Consider the following 22,407-nt stretch of genomic DNA (forward strand, 5'->3'; position numbering starts at 1 on the left):
CATAAATGTTTACAAACATGAAAGTTATAGCGAAAAATAAAATTTTAAGTTTGCACTTTAACACCCTGTATCTTTCTTAATATCAATATTTTATTTAATTAATTTGGCTTAAATCGTAATATTTTAAAGTGTAGAATCTACCGTTTTCATTTTGTACAATTACTTACGGACCACCCTGTATAAGTAAGCCATGCTGAATTATCTAAAACTTAGTTACTGATTATTAATCTGATAATCAATGTAAAAATGTTACAAATAAAAAAGAAAACTAATTTATTTTTAATATTTTAATTAATTTTACAAAAAAAAACAAAAACTCAAAATACAACATTTATGGAAAAATTAAAAACTACTTTAAATAAAATATTTTTATTAGTTAATTACATAAGGAGTTAAAAATGACCTCCTAAAACATTTATGCACACCTGAAAATGGTAATTGAATGAGTCACTTACATTACGAAGCATTTGGACACTAACACATCTAACACAATCCATATATCGGTAAACTGATCGTCAAGTTCACCTTGAATCAATACATGATGGTGAACAGGAGTACCGTCATGCAACAACCACATTTGTTCGCTTATACGAAGTGGAACTTCTTTCGATAATATAGGCAATTGATTTACTAAAAAATCTAAATACATCTAATTATTTATATTTTCTTAAAAAAATGGTCCCAGGACATGGTTACTAAAAACACTTCCTCACACGTCTAGCGACCATCTACTTTGAGTATACGTAACTATGTGGTATGGATTAGTTGTGACATAATAATGAAAGTAATGGCTATTTTCAAAATCTTCCAGAATTAATGCTTGGTCTTATTAAATACAGTAAGGGAGCATTTTCAGTAACTGCCAGCAGCACATTTATTTCGTCTTCCTCTGTCGCAGTACTTTTTGTTCGTTCATGTTTGTCATACATAACTGAACCAGTGCGCTTAAACCGATCCTTCAATCTTTGAAACCAAGCAAGCAATTTGATTAAACCCAGTCAAAGAGACTTGCACATTCCTTAAAATGACATTCGGATTCCTTAAAATGTTACAATTCATTGGAGCGAGTATATTGATTCGTGTAATCACTATCAGCCAAGTGCTTTTTCCTGTGGAAGTCCTGGGTACTAGAACTCCAGCACGATATCCTAACCCGATCAATGCAGTCTAGCGTGACGCGCTCTTTTCCTGCTTTCTCTAGTGACGTACCATCGAACTGAAATTGCTTGCTCGGGCCCCGAGTCTCCATTTTGGCGACTTGGTGCCCGAGAATGTGGGCCCTTCGTGCCCGAGTTTTGGTGTTTTGTTAATTTTTTTAAATGGCTTTCGCCTTTCTATTAGTATTTTTTAATTTTTTTGGTAGCCGAAACCGTTTTTTTTTTGTTTTTTGTATTTTTTTTTTTTTAAGGTTGTCTTGAAAATAAACCTTAATTATCAAAATTGCCAGTGCCGCGTGCTGGGGATTCTTGCCTTATTGGAGCTACGAATTATCTAGACTTTATGTGTTTGCCAGGATTTGCTGTTTTGGTCTTTGGTGATTCCATTGATGGAACACATCATATCTTATTATCTCTCACAGGATCACGCTTGGGTGTGTATCTAATGTTGCAAACTTAATTCTGGCTTTTTCTACCATTTTATCTATCATTCCTACTTGTTGCAGTTCTTTGAACAGAAAGCGTTCAGCGACATAGCTGGGTACGTTTGTCGCTTCTCTGAGAATGTTATTGGTTGTTACACTAATAATATCATTTTTTGATTAAATGAGATTATAAAAAACCTAATATATTTTGCTGTATTTATTCCCGTACTAAATTTCATATTTAGAGCTCGTCAATACGCATGAAAACAAAAAGGAGGAAAAAATTTTTTTTGCAGACCAGTGATTCTCATAAAAATTAAGAAAAAAACGAATTAAGAAATCAATCACCAATAATAAAAATATTAATAAAAAATCCCACTCACACGAAAAAATCCTAAACACGGCTATGAATAAACTATAAAAAACAAACTTTGTTTTGAATTAAAAAAGCATTATCAAGCACAAAATCGAAAGGAAATCAAAAAACTTATCAATAGTTTTTGATATAATCTAATAGTACCTAATCTGATAAAGCAAAAGTACAAAACAGGCATAAAAAGGCAATGAGGCGGGAATTTAATATAGTTAATATTAATTCTTATTAGTAACAAAATGAATAAGCTAACTATATTTTCGTTATTATTTGTCATTTTTCAACAGACATCAGCTATCTACTTGGTAAGAGTAATATAAGAATAATTTTTAATAATGTTTTTTTGTTTGTCCGATTTACTCTGTATAATCTCATATTGGATAATATCGTAATACGGAATTATACATTATACATTTTTTTTTTTTTTCAGGTTTTCTTTTAGTTTTGTCATTTTTCTCTATAAATTAGCTATAAAAATGTTCCTATTTGTCTCTTACTCTATTTAGGATCTCAATATAGTTATTGAGTTTACTATATTAAGTCGGCCAGTTAATCATATATAGTAATTTGCCAGAATATGTAAATTCTTCTTCTTTTAACGGCTCATGATCGTCCACATATGGACATAAGCCCCTCTTTGGCGTTTTAATTTGTTAATCTTGTTACCTTTTTTCCCCGTTTTTTTTAATTATAAAGCTCTTTTTAGAGATCGATACAATGAGTTAAGTCCATATAGTATCATCTTGTCTGGCAACATGGCCTACCCAAGACCACTTTAATGAAGCAGAGCGTTATATTACTTCCTCTACTTTTGTTCTTCTACGTATTTCTTTATTGCGAATGCAATCTTTTAAAGTAACTACCAGCATAAGTCCTTGAACTACACGCTGTGCTATTCTCAGTTTATTTTCGGCTTATAACAGGTCTTCAGACTTGGATGGCCCATGGATTCTATTTTCTTCACTATGTTTTTCACTCATCTCTGTTTTTCGTCGTTTCTTTCCAGTCTGGTATTCTTAGTTTTCTTACATCAGTTTTAACCTGCTTTAACCAGTTCTTTTTTGGTCTTCCTCGTCTATGCTTTCCACCCGCTCCTCCAGTTATTACTTTTTTGCATGTCTGTTTGTGGACATCTTGTAAATATGTCCCATCCAACGTGCTCTTTGTGCATTCACTTTTTGTATTATGCTTGGTTGGTTGTATTAGAGCTTCATTACTTTTTCTCTATACGCTCTGATTGTCCTTTGTCTCTCCATATATGGTGTGTAATATCTTTTTTTTTACCATCGTTCCAATTTCTGTATATTTTTCCAACTCAACACCCAAGTTTCGCTGCCATACATAACCGAAGGTTGCACGGTCGTTTTGTAAATCTTCATTTTCGTATTCCTGGATATTAACTGAGAATTGATCATTCTGTTTAGTGCTTATACAGCTTTACTTCATTTAGTAATTCTTTTATCTATTTCAGTATTATCTTTATCTCAATTACGCTACATATTTTTAGATTATCGAGCTTTATTTTCTTTGCTCTCATTTTAGAGTATTTTGGTTTATTTTAGTTTATCCATAGTCCAAACTTTTTCAATATTGTTTCCATTTTTTTTTAACATTCTTATGAGTTCTGATATTAATCTCGCAATCGATGCAATATCGTCTATCATAGCGATAACTTATTGTCTCTTGTAGTATATTATACCATCTCTCTACACTACTTTGTCGTAGAATAGCTTTAAGGATAAGGTTAAATAAAGTTCTGTACAGTGGATCTCCTTATCTTATCCGTGAGGAATATTGTTTATTTTCAATATTTTAAACATATTTTTAAAAATTTTTTTTGAAAATTTCTTTAGTACATATTTATTTATAACATTAGTTCATTATAGTACAAGATTTGACAAGTATTATCTGCAATTTTGGTAGAAAAATATTAAAAATTAAGAAAATTCCAGCTATTTTCTAGGATAAAAAAAGTTACTTTTCGTCGTAACTTATAACTGGATCATCTGTTGACAAAAAACCAAAAAAATTTCGTTAGTTTGCAACGTTGCGATCATCATTCAATGTTCGCTTATCCACTGCTGGACATAGATCTCCCTCATAATTTTCCATCTATTTCGATCTTGTGCCTCTTGCATCCAATTCCTATGACAAGGTTTTAGATCGTCAGTCCAACGTGTTGGTGGACGACCTCTACTTCGGTAGGCATCATCTCTTGGTCTCCATTCCAGTATCCGCTTTGTCCATCTATTGTCTGTCATTCGAGCCACGTGGCCTGCCCAGTTCCATTTTAGTGTTGCTACTCTCTCTACTACAGGGTCCGACATGAAAAACTAATAGAAATACTGAGAAACAAAGATATAGACAGACGAGACTTACGAATCATTATCAATCTGTATTGGAATCAAAAGGCCAATATAAAGATAGAAGAACAAAAGTCCGAAAATATAGATATAAAGAGAGGAGTAAGACAGGGCTGTGTTCTGTCACCATTACTGTTTAACGTGTACAGTGAAGCCATATTCCAGGAAGCGATAGCGGATCTGGATGATGGAATCTCTGTAAACGGAAGAATAGTAAATAACATAAGATTCGCTGATGACACCGTTATAATGGCAGACACCCTGGAATCGCTACAAGAATTGGTAAATAGAATTAACGATTATTGCATTAGATACGGACTAAAAATAAATAAGAGAAAAACTAAATTCATGATTGTCTCAAAAACGCAACATGGAAATGAAAGATTAATGATAGAGCAAACCCAAATAGAAAAAGTAGAGACATATAAATATCTGGGAACCTGGGTTGATGACAAAAAATGACCAAAGCAGAGAAATCAAAGTCCGAATTGAAACTGCAAGGCAAGCATTTGTGAAAATGAAGACAATGCTTATCAACAGAGACCTTCAGTTGCATCTCAAATTGAGGGCTCTAAGATGTTACATATTTTCTATCTTACTATACGGAATGGAAGCTTGGACATTGAAGAAACAACACATAAGGAAAATAGAAGCGTTCGAAATGTGGTGTTACAGAAGAATATTAAAAATTCAGTGGGTTCAAAGGATTACCAATGCTGAGGTACTACGACGTCTAAATAAGGAGTTAGAAATTATGAACAGCATAAAAAGAAGAAAACTAGAATATTTGGGTCACATAACCAGAGGAGAAAAATATGAGCTGCTGAGAATTATTATGCAAGGAAGGATCCAAGGAAGAAGAAGCATAGGAAGAAGATGCATCTCCTGGCTGAAGAACCTTAGAGAATGGTTTAACTGTAGTTCACTACAACTTTTCAGAGCAGCAGCTAACAAAGTGACCATAGCCGTTATGATATCCAACCTCCGATAGGAGATGGAACTTTAAGAAGAAGAACTCTCTCTACTGCATCAACCACTCCTGTTCTTTGTCGTAGCTGGCGATTTGGGATCTTGTCTCGTAGTGAAACGCCCAACATAGCACGCTCCATCGCCCTTTGACACACACGGATCTTTTGAACTGTTCTCCTTGTCATGGTCAACGTTTCGGCACCGTAAGTTAACACTGGCAAAACACACTGATTAAACGTTTTTCTTTTAAGGCATATTGGTATATCAGACGATTTGAAAATATGGTTCAGCTTGCCGAAGGCTGCCCAAGTCAGTCTTATACGACGGAGAAGCTCAACGGTTTGGTTATCTTTTCCTATGCGAATCTCATGACCTAGGTATTTATAGGCCATTACCTGGTCTATGGATCTTGTTCCTACGCATATATCTTCGCTGACTACAAGATTTGTCATCATCTGGGTTTTAGATATATTTATTTTCAATCCCCCTTCTAGCGAGGACAGGTAGAGCTGATTTAAAAGTTCTTTGGCCTCATCTATCCTATCAGCTATTAGTACAATATCATCTGCAAACCTTAGATGGCTAAGCTTTTCTCCGTTTATGTTTATGCCCTTGTCGGTCAGTTTTGCCCTTTTACATATATATTCCAAAAGCGTAGTGAACAGTTTCGGCGATATGGTGTCCCCCTGGCGTACTCCACGTTGTATCGGGAATTTCTGGGTTTGACGATCACCCACTCTAACACTATCTGTTGCGTTTTGGTATATATGTTTAATTATATTTATATACCGATAGTCAATTCGGCATTTTGTCAAGGCTTCCAACATTTTTTGTTGATTTACGGTGTCGAATGCCTTTTCATAGTCGACAAATATTAAAGCTAGTGGTTTATTATATTCAGTGCATTTTTCTATAAGATTTTTTATTACCAGTAGGTGATCGTTTGTTCCATAGCCTTTCCTAAAACCCGCCTGTTCTATGGGCTGATAAAATACGTTGCGATGTTGAGGTGTTATTCATTTGATTGTTTTCTCAAATTTTGGAAGTGAAAAAGGCAATTTTTTTAAATTTTGAAAATTTGTTTGTTAAAATTTGACTAATTTGATGTTGCAAAATTAATTATAACAATAAAATAATCAATATCTCTAAGTTGCGACCTAGTAATTTATCTATAAAAGAAGTGTGGAAAATTTTAGAGGGATCGATCATGAGGCTTTTGCTAAAATATCTATAGCATCTTTTTGCTCTGGCTTTCGATGAACTCTGCCTTTTTTTTGTCTTTTGCCTTTGCATCTGCAGCCATTTTATTCGCTCTAGTAATTCGATTGTTATCTGCCGCGAGTGCATAATTATACGAACTTGACACTGTTTCAATTTCTATGTGATTGCTCACTCACCTCACTTACTCATTTCACTTACTCACCTAGCTCACTTACACACACCTTAACCAACCTAACCTAACCTAACCTAACTCACTCACCTCACTCACTTACCTCACTCATTTACCTTCGTCACTTCTAAATGCCTATAACTTCATCAATTTTGTTCCGATCACTTTGAAATTTTAACTGAAAGAAGAGTTATACTATCAGAAAAAAAAATAAAAATAAAAAGCAATCAAATAATTTCCCTTTAATTCCTTTCTTATCGTAAAAGTCCTGATAACCTTCCTTCTAGGATCACTTTATTTAATGTGTCTTTTAAGGTTATTTTCACTAACCTAATAAGTTTAGTAGGTATTTTTAATAGATCCACCGCTTCTATCTATCTAAAATCTAGATTCTGTTCGTAGCTGTTATGCAATATTTGACATTTTGTAGACATTTATCTTCTAAATCCTCCCTGATAATCACATATTATTTCAGAATAATATTTTGTTTGTCAGTTTCTTAATAATAAAGCCAATATCTTGTACGCTACATCCAATAAAGCAATGTCTCTTTCTTTTGTCTTTTTCCAGCTGCTCTATTCCCTTATTTGCTTCACTAGGTCTCATCTCTAGTTCTAAATTTTTCTGTTTTAATTCGCTAATACAATCCATTGTCTCTCTTTGTGTTTTATGTAGTTTTCTCATTTCGGCCATCATATTGTCATTTTTTGCATCATTTTAAGCACATTCCGATCTAACTTCACCTGTCTTCTTATATGATCCGCTAGTAGATGTTGTATCATTAAATTTTATTACTAAATAAATTGTTTATCGCTCTTATCGGCTGGTCAGCGCAAAAATTCACCGCCAGAATCAACTCCTCAAAGGATTTGACCTTTATCCGAACGCTGATTAAAAACACTAAATTTTTAATTTACTGATAGTATAATCCAAAAGATATAACCGATTTACTTACTGTTATAAAAATCCTTAAGTACACTTTGCACTATTTATTTTATGCAAATTATATACGAAACCACCCAACATTTAAGACAAATCTCAGAGCAAATTTATACACGTCTATCAAGCACGATTTCCAGAACCGGACTCTATCTTCCGGACTTTTATGGTAAACGTAATCATCTCTAGATCATATGTCATTAATAAAAGGATGCAAGAATTAAAAATTTTGCCTTGAGATTTATGGCAGGCAGTATTATTATTCTTGGGGGCAATTCTTTGCCAGAGCTTTGCCAACTTCAGCCCATGTCATACGAATTTTTTGATCTACTTCCGTAGGGTTCCTCTGCTCAACTTTATTAGACAGCCCAAGTAAATATATTCTTTCACCCTTCCTATTACTTTCTCCTCCACAGTAGCTAGTAATGTCTCTAAGGTAAGAATATTGGTCTTTGTTGCATTATTTTCAAGCCTATTCTTTCTGAAGCATTTCTTAATTCTGAAAGAATTTTTTGTAGCTAATTGAGTTCTCTATTAATTAAGACAATATCGTCTGCAAAGTGGAGAGGACTCAGATATCTTTTATCATTTTATCAATATATATATATATATATATATATATATATATATATATATATATATATATATATATATAAACCTTTTACTCTAGTTAAGCTGCTTGAGAACTTCCTCTATAACCAATGTACGCCAAGCCTCTTTTTATTTCTAATGTAGCGTTTCATTGTTCAAATACGGCCCACCGTTCAATCAAATCAAAGGCTTGTGAGTAAAAGCTATACTTAGTGAGATATTGTATTCTGCATATTTTTATCAATGTTCGTATGTTCTAAATCTGTTTTATAGTACTATAATCATTGCAGAAACCTGTTTGTTCTGGAGGTTGATAGCTGTCGAATTTATTAAATATTCTTTTAGTAATAATTTTCATAAGAACTTCTATCTATGGATGACGGATTAGGCTTATATGTCGATAATTTTCGGTTTTAAAGACAGTTGAGCTGAAACGGCTTGAAGGTGGCGTTAAACGCATGCGAATCCAACTTTTAAACAATCATATCTTGTTTAATTTTTAGTTAATGGAAACAAAACAAAATAAAATCTTCAATCAAAAAAATCTGTTTTTTGTGTTAGCGAATAGCGAATTTTTTTTAAAATTAGTACGTACTAGTAATACGGGACAGTTAAGCAATATCTACTGTAATATTCTTAATAATTTAAATTAATTTTATTGTATTCTTCTTCTTCTTCTTATGGTGCCCTATCCAATTAGTGGATGTTGGCGACAATTCTGGCATACTCCTCTCGGTCTTGTGTGGCTCTAAAGAGTGCATGGGCATCGATGTTTGTCCAATCCCTTAGGTTTTTAAGCCATGAGTATTTCTTTCTTCCAATGGCCTGTTTTCCTTCTATCTTTCCTTCCATATGAAGCTTTAAGAACTGGTACTTGGAATTTCGAAATTAATGACCCAGATAAGCAGTTTCTCTTCTTTTTATTATTGGCAGCAATTCTCGTTCTCTGACCATTCGATTTAATACTTCGACATTTGTTATGTGATCCGTCCAGGGAATTTTAAGTAGTCTTCTAAATACCCACATTTCAAAAACCTCCAATCGGTTCATCACATTGGCCTTTATGGTCCAGGTTTCTACACCATATAGCAGTATGGAGTAAATGTAACATTTTACAAAGCGATATCGAAGCGTTAAGTTAAGGCTGATGTTGCTTAGCAAGGTTCTCATATTAGTAAATGCTGTTCTGGCTTGCTTAATCCTGCTACGTATCTCTATGTCTGGATCTAGATCTTCAGTTATCCAACTACCGAGATATCTGAACTTGGGGACCTTTTGGATGTTCTTATTGTTTACTCTTATATTTAATTGCATATTTCGTGTTCTGCTAACCACCATTACCTTAGTTTTGTCTATATTAATCTTTAAGCCCAGTCATTCTCCTTCAGTATTTATTCTATCAATTAGTCGTTGTAGCGCTTCTTGGCTATCAGCTATTATGACTGTATCGTCAGCATAGCGAAGATTACTAATAGTCTGTCCGTTGATTTTGATTTCATTTTCAGTGTCACTTCAGTCTCTATCGAAAATCGTTTCAGAGTAAAGATTAAAAAGGAGGGGTGACAGAACAACACAACCCTGTCGTACACCTTTTTCGATTGAGAAATATGATGTAGATTCAAGTCCTACTCCCACAGATGCTACTTGATTCATATAAAGGTTCTTTATGATTTTAAGGTCATTCTCATCTATCGAACGTTCTTGGAGCAATCATACTAATTCTGAATGATTAACACAATCGAACGCTTTCTGGTAATCTATAAAGCATAGGAAGACATATTTTTTCTGATCTCTGCATTTCTGAAGTAGGGCAGTTAAGCTATAAAGTGCTTCTCTTGTGCCAAATCCTTGTCTGAAACCGAACTGTGTGGGGCTAATGTCTCTTTTTACATCTGTTGTATATTCTTGTGTGAATTATCTTTAAGAAGAGTTCGAGGACCTGGCTCAGTAAGCTGATCATTCGGAATTGGTCGCAACTATTAGCGTTTGGCTTTTTTGGGATTGGTATAAAAGTTGATTAAAGCCAATCCTGTAGTATTTGACCAGACCCATAAATGTCATTAAAAAGACATAACAAGGTGTCTATATTGTCTTCACTCAACATTTTGTGTCTCTGTAGTTTGAATCTCTATGTATATGTCGTCTGGGCGATGCTTTTCCCCATTTGCTCTGTTTGATTGCCCTTACAACTTCTGACTTCAATATTTTGGGGAAGGGTTCACTTTTATATTCACTTTCAGAGTCTCTTCTAGTGTTGTCTGAGTATAGTTGCTGTGTGTATAGTTTCTCCAATGTTGAAGTAGATCCTTGGGATCAGTAATTAATTTATTGTCCTTCACAATACTGTTAAAACTGCAAAATTTTGTGTGCAGTCTGCAGTAGTTTTCACATCTGGTAGTAGTTTCTTTTTTGTGTAGCGGGATATAAATTGAGGTACACCAATCAGATGGTCATTTTCCTGAATTCCAAATAGCCACATAGATAGAATGGATGATATGTAATCCTTTGTTACCTAGTAACTATAGTATTTCACCTGGTATTGAATCAATGACTGGGGATTTATTTCTCTTTAGCGATTTAATTGCATCTTTGACTTCAGCGAGTAAGACAGTAGGTTCTCTAGGATATTCAGTGGGCCACTGAAGTAGTTTCGCCATGTTTCCAATATTTCATCAGTACCTGTCTTTAGATTACCTTCGTTATCTGTTATAGACCACGTTTGAGATTTAAATTCTCTGGTAAGGAGTTTGATTGAATTAATAATTTAAGTCTTACTAAATACACTTATTGATTTCAATCAATTAATTTGATATGATGCAACAACAAATTTATTGGTTATAAGTCGAAATATTTTTTAAAGAAGGATACTTTTTAATTTAATAGCCTGATGGACCTGTAGCAGAAACTCTAGAAGCCAAACCACTTATCCAAACTCTAGAAGCCAGGCCAGCAATTGCAACTCTAGAAGCTAGACCAGCCATTGCAACTCTAGAAGCTAGACCAGCAATTCAAACTCTAGAAACCAGACCACTCATCCAAACTCTAGAAGCCAGGCCAGCAATTGCAACTCTAGAAGCTAGACCAGCTATTCAAACTCTAGAAGCCAGACCAGCAATTTCAACTCTGGAAGCCAGACCAGCCATTGCAACTTTAGAAGCTAGACCAGCAATTCAAACTCTCGAAGCCAGACCAGCAATTTCAACTCTGGAAGCCAGACCAGCCATTGCAACTTTAGAAGCCAGACCAGTCATTGCAACTCTAGAAGCTAGACCAGCAATTCAAACTCTGGAAGCCAGAAAACTCATCCAATCTCTAGAAGCTAGACCAGACATTCAGACTCTAGAAGCGAGACGCGCAATTGCAACTCTGGAAGCTAGACCAGCCATTGCCACTCTAGAAGCTAGACCAGCAATTCAAACTCTAGAAGCCAGACCTGCCATTGCAACTCTAGAAGCTAGACCAGCAATTCAAACTCTCGAAGCCAGACCAGCAATTTCAACTCTGGAAGCCAGAGCAGCCATTGCAACTTTAGAAGCCAGACCAGCCATTGCAACTCTAGAAGCTAGACCAGCAATTCAAACTCTAGAAGCCAGACCAGCAATTGCAACTCTTGAAGCCAGACCAGAAATTTCAACTCTTGAACTAAAACCAGAAATTTCAACACTTGAGGAAAAACTATCTGTAAATGACAAGGTAAATAATCTGTAATTAAACTCACAAATATGTATAATCTCAAATTTCTCTAAACTTATACCAATATTTATTTGCTTTTAGTTATCTATAATAAAGAAGTGGGTAGCAGACCAAGCTGTAAGTATTGCATTATATTATATTTTAAAACCATAGATAAAAAGTAATATTCACATAGATTTATAGAAAATGAAATAAAAAAATACTATTTTTATGTTTACAGAACAAACCGCTCTCAAGGAAAGGTCTTGAAGAAGTAAGTTTGATATACATTAAGTTTTAGAATAGATAAATATAATATTTAACATTGTCTTAATGTAAGATTTTTACAACAAAAATTGCTCTATTAATAAATAAGGAAAATATCAATTATTTTTAAACATCGGATTTTAATAATAATTATAACAATTAGAAAATTTTTTGGTAATTTATAATTTAAAATTATTTAAAAACTAATAATACATTCGCGACGTAGCCGAAGGTTTTTAATTAATTCAATAGACCTATAACTCCATTTACGACTTATACACTGCTGAACAAATGAAGTGGATATTAGAAAAATATTTCACATATTTCGTGTGACCAAGTTCTAAATAAATAAAAGTCAAATATTTTAAACACAAACTTTATTTATATACCATGTTCGGCAGTTAAAAGAAGCAAAAAAGTATTTTTCAATAAAAATAATTCAAGAATAATAATACTATAAAAAAATTTTAAAATTCAAAAAAAGCCAAACAAAAAAAATTTTTTTTTTCAACGTCACAAACGTATTAATTTTTGTGATGTGATTGACAACACAAAAATGTAAAGTTTTTTGTAAAAATTCTTTATAAAATGTATATAATTAAAAATACCCTATCGGGATACATCACGGAACGGTTTCGGACTAAAGAGTCCATTATCAGTGTAATATTACCAGGTATACATGAGTCAACCCACTAAATATCTGGGTAAAAACCATCGAGCAAAAAGACAAAAGAAGGAATCTAATCGTTATGAAAAGGAGACCAAAATTCATAAAAGTGGCCTTTTAATATGGCGGACATATCCGGAAATGCAAAGCCGCCAAATATAAGACTATGTTTCAACTTCCATATAAATAAGCTTTCATGTGACAGTTGGGACAAACAATAACATAACCCAACTAAATTTGATTTCTTAAACAAGGAAAGGACTCTCTTTCCTTGTTTAATGTGGCCTCTCAAAATGGCACTTCCCGTCGAACAACATTTTTGCCCCCACCACCTTTACATTCCCTCTTCTGTGTTTTTGCTCGATGGTAAAAACCCTTAAAAAGTTACAAAACTTGTTTTGTTTTACATTATTGTTAAAAATATGTGGTGGTGTTAAAGTATGGAACAGATATCTGTTCTTTAGTCTTTAAATATTAGTCTAGGAGCCAGAGAGTTTTATGTCCCTTCGGTAACTTAACGTTTTTTTTTTGTTTTAAGTGCGATTAGGTTTCAAAACCCTCTCATTTTAAAGGTAATTGTTTTAACTTTAATAAAACTTTGCAAAATTACTTTATTTTTCATTATCATTATTATCTTTGCAATAACAAAGTTATAACAATTTAACATTAAAAATTACTTTAAAAAGTAATTTGTTTATAAGAGAGTTAAATAAAAATTATGCTATAAACTTTTAAAATCTGACTAGTGGAAGTTATAAAATAATTCAAAATGGTAAATGTTTTTACGTTAATTTTTGACCAAGATATGGAACATTTAATAATGTGCTCTGAGGCGCACAGTCAGCTCGCACCTCGCAGTGAATACAGGCCTGTGTAAACCCTGCTCGTAAATCAATTTTCAATATCTTGGGAAAAAATTAATATAGAAACATTTACCAAAGCTTATAATGTTTGTTTTAAATTGTTCTATAATTTAACCAAACTGCCAATGTTTAGGCCAACTCAAAAGTTTTAAATGGTTTAAAAGCGGTTACCGGGCGTCCGCATTCGCGGCGAACTGACCGCGCGCCTCAAAGCGCTTTATTAAAAGCTTCATAACTTGGTCAAAATTAATATCTAAACATTTACCAAATCTTAAACTCTTCTTTTTGTCAGAATTTGTTATAACTTCGGTTTTAACAATCGGATCAAATTTTACCAAACGCCTTTTTGTTCATTTTTTCAACAGGAACAATTTTCATTTTGGTAAAATTAAAAATCTCTCATAGTTTAGGAGAGACAATCATTTAAGCAATAACTTTTTAATAACAAATTTTCGGCTGGGTTTCCAACCTGGTACCCTCGAAAAATTGAATCTACGCACTAAAAAACATGAAAAACGTCAAGGTACTCAATCCCCCTGGCTCCTAGAGTATATAGCCTCATATCTAATATACCGAAAGCAAAAATAAACAAACGCATATTTTAATATTCTTATATACAATTCAATTTAAAAAAATATGATATTTGGAAAAAATATAGATATACTAAAGTTAATATTAAATTTTTTACAGTTGGCTATTGTTAGAGCATGGTTGGAAGACAAAGCAAATGCAGTAGTAAGTATTTGAATAATTAAGTTATATATTAAGTTAAAGTGACTCCATTTTCACCCGTTATCGTATTGGAATATATATATATATATATATATATATATATATATATATATATTAGGTTATACCTCTCTGAAAGTCTAATTCAATGGCCGAAATATTGTAACTTTTGAATTTTTATTGTTTTTGTTATTTCGTGCTCTTTTTCATTCGGTGTATAACTATTTCATTTGTTATTCGATCAACTCAACTTATCTACAATATTAGTTGGTAAATCCAAATCTCAAAGGCCTCAAGTTTTTTCATTAGTGTTGCTGTAAGAGTCCAACTCTCCATGCCATACAGCAATGTGGAGAATATGTAGCATCGTATTAATCTGATTTTAAGGTTTAATGTAATATCTTCTATTATTGAAAATTTTCTATAATTTATAATAAGTGGCTTTGGCTTTTTCAACGCGCATTCTTATTTCTTTGCTTACATCGCAGTTACCGTTATTATTGACGCGCAAATAGGTAATATTGTGGGATCTTTTTAACTGATGTTCATTGGTTGTAACTCTGTTTTGCTGACCACCGTTAGTTTTGTCTTAGAAGTATGAAGCTTTTAAAGTTATTACTATTTAAATGGGAATAAGCCACAATTAAAGTCCACTACGAAACTAAGTTCCTGTAGCTGGCTGTATACAATGTATCACAAAAAAAAATTTATTTCAAAATTTTTAGTAAAAGGTGTAAATAAAATACCCAAACGGGCTATATCACAAATACAAAACGTTTTCGGAATGTAAATTCTATCATCAGTATAACCTGAAAGTAATTAACCACTTTAATTAAAAAGAACGTAAGATTTAAAATGTTGACTAAGATTATGCAAAATGTGGTTAATACTTACAAAGTGCACATGCTATAAGCCACTAAAATATATGGGTGAAAACCCTTTAAATGTTATAAATTTACAAATATGTTACATTATATATATTCAATTTAATTCATTATATATATACTTAATTTTAAATAATGCTGGCTTCTGTCATTTTAGACAACTACCGTAAGTTACACTGACTGATTTGTTCCGACATCTGTCCTAACATGTCAATATTGTCATTTTTATCAGTTGTTATCAACAGGTCCTCGAAGACACTTTGTCTCAGGACCAAGTAACCGATGTAGAGCCATACATTGGCATGTTACCAATTCCAACGGTAACTTAAACATCCTAATTTTTAATAGTATATAATGTAACATATTTGTAAATTTATAACATTTAAAGGGTTTTCACCCATATATTTTAGTGGCTCATAGCATGTGCACTTTGTAAGTATTAACCACATTTTGCATAACCTTAGTCAACATTTTAAATCTTACGTTCTTTTTAATTAAAGTGATGATGGAATTTACATTCTGAAAACGTTCTGTATTTGTGATATAGCCCGTTTGGGTATTTTATTTATACCTTTTACTAAAAATTTTGAAATAAATTTTTTTTTCCACAATTAAATCTTTAACCCGTATTCAACACATGTTTTGGTCACCTTGTTGATAAGTCATTGCAATTATTTTTCATTGGATGCAATCAGTACCGTATCTTCTACGTATCTGAGATTGTTCACGTTATCCCGTTGATTTTAATGCTTGTATCTTCAGCTAAGGCTTCTTTGAAAATAAATTCGGAGTAGATATTAAAAAGTAGAGGCAATAAGATACACCCTTGCTTCACTTGACGTCGCATTTCCACTGCTTTCGTCGTATTCTTACCAATTCGTATGTTTGTGCATTGATGCTAATACAAATTTTTGATAATATGGAGTTCTCGGTCATCAATTTCCACCTGTTTCAAGACACCTATTTGCTTTTCGTAGGTGACTTACGGTATTTGTACTTATTTTATGGTAAATTTTTGAGTGCAGTATTCTTAAGAAAATTTTCAGTACATGGCTCATTAGACTACGATAATCGCTACATTGTTTAGCGTTTATCTTTTTGGGTATCATTACTAACTCATTACAAATTTTGACTGTAGCCAGTCTGTTGGTATATGCTCTGTTTCGTATATTTTATGGAAGAGATTAAAAAGAGAATGTTTGCCTTTATTGTACAAAAGTTTGATTATTCCGCTGGGAATTTCATCTGGACTGGTTGCTTTTCTAAATTTGATAGTTTGTAGTCATTACACAAGGTATATCGAAAGATTTTCTTTAAATTAATTGAGAATGCAGATTACAAAATACTATCTTCCATTTTTTAATAGCTTTTTTCTTTGTTTTAGCGTGAACGTGTTGCCGAATTGGAGAAAAAAGTAAGATTCTTTTTTATATTATTATGATTTATATTTATGCTAATGTTGTCGATGTGCATCTTGGTATTATTCTTTTTCGGATTTTATTTCACTAGAAAATTTTACGTATTACATAAAATGATTGTGTTATATTAAAATAACCTAAAATTTACATGGCTAAAGAAATAAATAAATATAGACCAGAGCAGATTTTTAAAAAGAAGACTACGCTTGGATGTAAGAGGTGGCATTAAGATTTTGGGAAAAAATTGTTTTGTGATTACTTTAATAATAATTTGATATAAGGTTGAATGCTCGAATAAACGATACCGGTATTGAATACCGGGAGCCATTTTCTCTCCTGTTGCCGGTCAGAATGTAGCTTCGACTATTTTTTTTTAAATAATTTTAAACTGTTTGTCCTTGCTTAGTGTAGTTTTATGTACAATCTTATGTTTAATTTTATGTTTATGACATTCTGCGATTGTTGGATAGCCCAAAATTGACGAAATGCCCCTAAAGATGCTCTAGGAAGCGAAAGTACTTGGGCAAAATTTAATTAATAAAACAGTGCTCGATATCTGCTTTCATTTTATCAAAGTTAATAATAATTGACTTATGCTTCTTCTCAAATAGGTCGAAAATATTAATAAAACAAATAAAACATTTAAAATTGATCAAAAACATCGTTTTCTTTTCTACTTTCGTTGCTTATCCCATTAGCGCCCACGGTATCTTAGTTTAAGAATTAATATATTTTGCATTAGATATTTATTAGTATTATGATTTGTAACAAAACTTCAAATGTAACTGTATTTGAAAAAAAAACAGAATTACTTAGATATAGATATGTACCCAAATGAGTACACTGGGCACTACAGCTACTTAATAGATAATTGTACTTAACAAAAAATTAATTGAAATGAAAAGTTTTAAAACAGTCTCTATCAATACAAAGGGTTATATTACACTTTTCACAAATCCATCTGGCTCTTTGATGACACTGAGCACACCTTAATTGTTTAATAAGTTTTTTTGGAAGGTGACCTCCTTCATGTTTTCTAACGGTAGGTAGAATATTTCCGGAAGGTCTGGATTTCATATACATTGATTTAGCATTACAACCTAAATAATGTCGTACAAGTACTCTTTGAAAAACAAGAAGACTAGTTTGTTGACCTTTAGCCAGCTGATACAATCTCCAACTATTTACAACAGTCATGTTTATAAGATTAGTAAAAAGCACCCACCACCATTTTTTCCCTCTTATTCCGATGTGGTAACTGTTTAGTTGCTGATCATGTAAGTCGACACCACCCATGGACTTATTATAATTTTTATATAAAGCAGGTTAAGAAACATCCACTTTGGCCTTAGCAGTGGTTGACCATCGTTTTACTTGTGCTACAGGTTCGATAGAGTCGTAATTTGTAGCCATAGTGACTATGTTATTATCTTTCCATCTAACAAATAATATACCTTGAGCCTTGTCATATTGATGTTCAAAGTAACCTCTGTCTTGGTTTTTTAATTGTTTTACATCTGATAGGGTACATTTTTTTGTTCTATTGTCTCTTACAGTTCCAGTGGCTCTAATTCCTATTTTTTTTTAATTTTTGCAACAGAGCGTAACTTGTAAAAAAGTTATCAAAAAATAATCTATGGCCAGATGTGCAAGCGATGTGATACAGAACTACTTGTGATCCTAATGGTAGGCTATTTTTCTTATCAATATTTTTGGCTCCACAATAAGTGTCTACGGCATAACAATAACCATTGGCACTACATAACAACCAATTTTTGTAGCCGAATCTAATAGGTTCACTTTTTATAAATTGTTTACTGGTATGTCTCCCAAAAAAATTAACCATAGATTCATCAACACATAAATGTTCATGAAAAATACCCCACTGTCTGTAATTCTGATTCAGCTTTGTTAGCAGAGGTCGAACTTTTGCCATTTTATCATGTGCTGGTGATGCTGTATTGTCGGCAAGGTGAATCTCACGCTTTATATCTAGAAATCTATTTCTAGACATAGATGCACAAACACACGGCACATTTAAATCTTCGGAAAGACTCCAGTACATTCTTTCACTGGGTAGTTGGTGATATCTTGTTAGTAATAATACACCGAAAAACGTTTGTATATCTGCCTTGGCCACAAAGAAACTATGGTTGTTGCATTGAGAAGAATATAAATTAGTTTGTGTAACTATGTTATCAAATATGTCGTCAGTGAATAATTTTTCAAATATCCCAACTTCATTTAAGTCTTGTAATTCATGTTTAACGATTTCAAACCGCTCATTCCACCCTGATGTTCCTACCATACTATTATTTGTACAAGTTTTTGTCCATTGAGGACCTAAACTCTTTGGTTCTCGTACTCTTTTTAACCGCAGTGCCAATGGTACATCCTCTAAGTCTTTGTCTTCATCTGAAGAGCAATGCACTTCAATTTCTCCTACAACATCTTTAGGTAGTCTCAAATTTCCTTCTATCATCCTCAATGTCTTCCTCATCAGTAAGCATATCTGGGTCTGGAGGAATAATAGCCATATTCACTTCATACCGCGAATTAGAAGCACGAATATCTTCTAAAGCAGAAGGTAAACCTTCGTACCTCTTTCCATAAAAATTTCGAACACTAATACTCTTAAAATCGTCTACAGATGCCATATCTGTAACAAAATTGCAAAATATCAAACATACGCCCATTTTACTCATATGAGTACACCTAATTTTAGCAACAAATAAATCACGTTATAATTAAAATTATGAATAATTAATCACTTAAGCACTTTACTAAACTTATTATAAACTAACGTAAACCATTTGATAGTAAAAAGAAGTAAATAAAAGAAACTTACTGTAAATTTACAAAGTCGATGTCGAGAAAATAAACAACTCACGTGTTGACCTCATAAACAATAAACCAAAACTAACAAACCAAGCTGAATCATTCAACGAAATCTGTTAAAGTTGTCATCTTAGGGGTATTTAGTTTCCTGTAATAACTAAAAATGGCAACTATTTTATTTTAGATGGCATTAGTATGTCAAAATAGCAGCTGTAATTAAATGAGTACAATGGGCGCTAATGGGTTATAACTTAAAAACAATGTTTTTTTTGAGCAAAGTTGAAATGAAATGAAATGTTGGTAACTGAATTTCCTATAACATACGACTGATTAAAAATGTTTCAATGTATTATTCTTGTTGCAAAACGGCAATAAATACAAAAAAGGGGGAAAATAGCTTGTTCATATTCAACGGTTTTTAACACCTAACCACCTTGATATTAACCACCTAAAGATTGTGTAAATAATTAAACACGTTTCAAATAAGAATATCTGTATTCAGAGCGTAGTCGTACACATTGGTAAGTTTTTCTAAAAAAATATATAAACCATAGGAACAAATATGTAGTTTTATTTTCTTGTAGATAAATTAATTTAAAAAATTTATATCAAAATAAATGGAGAGAAGCTCAGTCATTTGAGATTTGCAGATGACATCGTGCTTATAGCCGATCGTATGGATGATGCAATAATAATGTTTGAAAAATTATATCACGCTTTCTTGGAGGTCGGACTAAAGATTAATATGAACAAGACGTAAATAATGACTGACTGAATCGAAATATTACTGTTGATGGAAGGGATATTGTGCAGACTGCATCGTATAAGTACTTAGGACATGAAATTCGGTTGGGCAGAGATAACCAGACATGTGAACTCCCGCGTCACATAGGATTAGATTAGGCAGCGTTTGGTAAATAAAACTATGTACCATGAGCCTTAAAATGAAAATCTTTGACCAACCTGTACTCACTTATCGAGCGAGAACAGTAAGATTCACAAAAAGGTAGTGAATAAGATTCGCGCGACTCAGAGGGCAAACGAAGAAATACGTCGTAAAACCAAAACAACAGACGCCATCAAAAAAATCGCGAAGCTAAAATGGAATTGGGCAGCACACATTGCCAGACTATCAGTCAACCGATGGACAAAACGTATTGTCGAGTGGAGACCAAGACAAGAAGCACTACAGAGCAGAGGACGCCTACCAACTAGATGCACTGACGATATGAAGCATGTTAGCTATAACTGGATGCAAGCCGCACAAGACAGAGACATATGGAAGGAGCTGAGGGAGACCTATGTCCAGCAGTGGACACATAGAGGTTAATGGTGATGAAATTAATTTATTTATAACCAAATTAATGTGTTAATGCTTATTTAGGTTTCTCTCTTTGAGTTACATCTGATAAAAAAAGAAGAAAATTGCTTCACTGGAAGCCGAGAAAATACTGTTTTTTACGTATACCGATAAACTTTGAAATTTAATTTTTTTTTAACATAGTTGTTTTCGTTTTTGTTTCTCATACACTTGTTTGTCATTTTTTTGTTTGGTTAATGAAGCGTCTTTCCCAGTCTTTTCCCAAATTATTATGCTTGAAGTTATCTCACAACTTTTTCTGCAAAAATCAGAATGCCACCTCTCACACCCACCCCAAAATAGATCCGCCCTGGTGTAGTACAATAGTAAACAATATCAAACGCAACCTTAAAGTTGTCTTTACAACATAAAAGACATTATGCTTTTTTAAGTAAAAGAAATTATTTTTATGTACTTTTTTATTTTTACTTTTGTCAATAATTTTAATTTTATCCTTTTAAGTTCAAATGTTTAAGTCATTACGATTTAAATGGGAATAAGCCACAAAGGTTAAAGTACGTTTATTGACGTTTCAATTTCCACTTCGGAAATCGTTTTCAAAATACAAACATTAGTAAATTAAACAAATTTTGTTTTTTTGTTACTTGGTGAAAAATTCTTTTAATAATTTAATTTTATCTGACTCATTTATATTGACAATTCAGACATACATTATACATTTTAAAGTAGACGACTTTAAAATGATATTGCCAATATTGTTGAGTTGCGTTCCTGAGACGACTTTATTTGTAAGACAGTCCATTCGATTACATGAAATCAACTTCAACTTAAGAATTTCCGTCAGAAAAAATCATAGCATGTAATTCGTCTTTAAAAAGACAAACACATGCCATGATGACAGTAAAAATCTCCTGTTAGTGATTCCATAGTAAATTATGAGGGAAAAGCCAGGAAAAAAACCTGATAATACTATCCCGACATGGTAAGTATTTGGTCGTGCATTTAGTTTACTTTTAATAAACACCAATCTCAATGTGTTTGTTGTTTTGAACGTTGTTGAAATATTGAATTTATTTCCTATCCTTTAAAGTTTTTCTGATAATTCTTTTATGTATGGTATTGTTATTTTCCTCGTATTATTCCATATTTCGTGTATGCTGTAGGATCTCGTTCAGTTGTTCTGTTCTATTCGGTCGATTGTTGAAAATTCCTTATTTATAAACGATAAAGGATAATCATTTTTTAATAAAACAAAGGTTAACAAACGTTTTTCCTCTAAGAACGAATTTTCCTTAGAACAAGTAACTTTGGCTCTATCGTATAAGGATTTAGTGATTCCCTTTTTAATATTAATATTGTGATTTGATTTGAAATTTAAATATCTGTTGGTATGTGTTGGTTTTTCTATACACCTGAGTCACATACCCAGTATCGTTCTTAGAGATTAAAACATCCAGGAAAGGTAGTGTGTTATTATATTCCTTTTCCAATGTAAATATTATTGTCTCTTCTTTATCATTTATATCATTCAGGAATGTGTC

At 32.7% G+C, this 22,407-nt stretch overlaps 1 protein-coding gene across 1 annotated transcript in view; it reads left to right on the forward strand.

The window, feature by feature from the left end:
* Window positions 1-2,111: 2,111 nt before the first annotated feature.
* LOC140434523 (uncharacterized) overlaps window positions 2,112-22,407 on the forward strand; it is a 28,622-nt gene continuing 8,326 nt past the window's right edge. The window contains exons 1-6 of the mRNA XM_072522856.1: window positions 2,112-2,260; window positions 11,091-11,900; window positions 11,982-12,017; window positions 12,121-12,153; window positions 14,367-14,411; window positions 16,674-16,703. Of these exons, the coding sequence (XP_072378957.1) occupies window positions 2,195-2,260; window positions 11,091-11,900; window positions 11,982-12,017; window positions 12,121-12,153; window positions 14,367-14,411; window positions 16,674-16,703 (1,020 nt within the window). The 5' untranslated portion in view covers window positions 2,112-2,194. The remainder of the gene's footprint in view (window positions 2,261-11,090; window positions 11,901-11,981; window positions 12,018-12,120; window positions 12,154-14,366; window positions 14,412-16,673; window positions 16,704-22,407) is intronic.

This window comes from Diabrotica undecimpunctata, chromosome 2, assembly GCF_040954645.1.
Source record: "Diabrotica undecimpunctata isolate CICGRU chromosome 2, icDiaUnde3, whole genome shotgun sequence".
Lineage (NCBI taxonomy): Eukaryota > Metazoa > Arthropoda > Insecta > Coleoptera > Chrysomelidae > Diabrotica > Diabrotica undecimpunctata.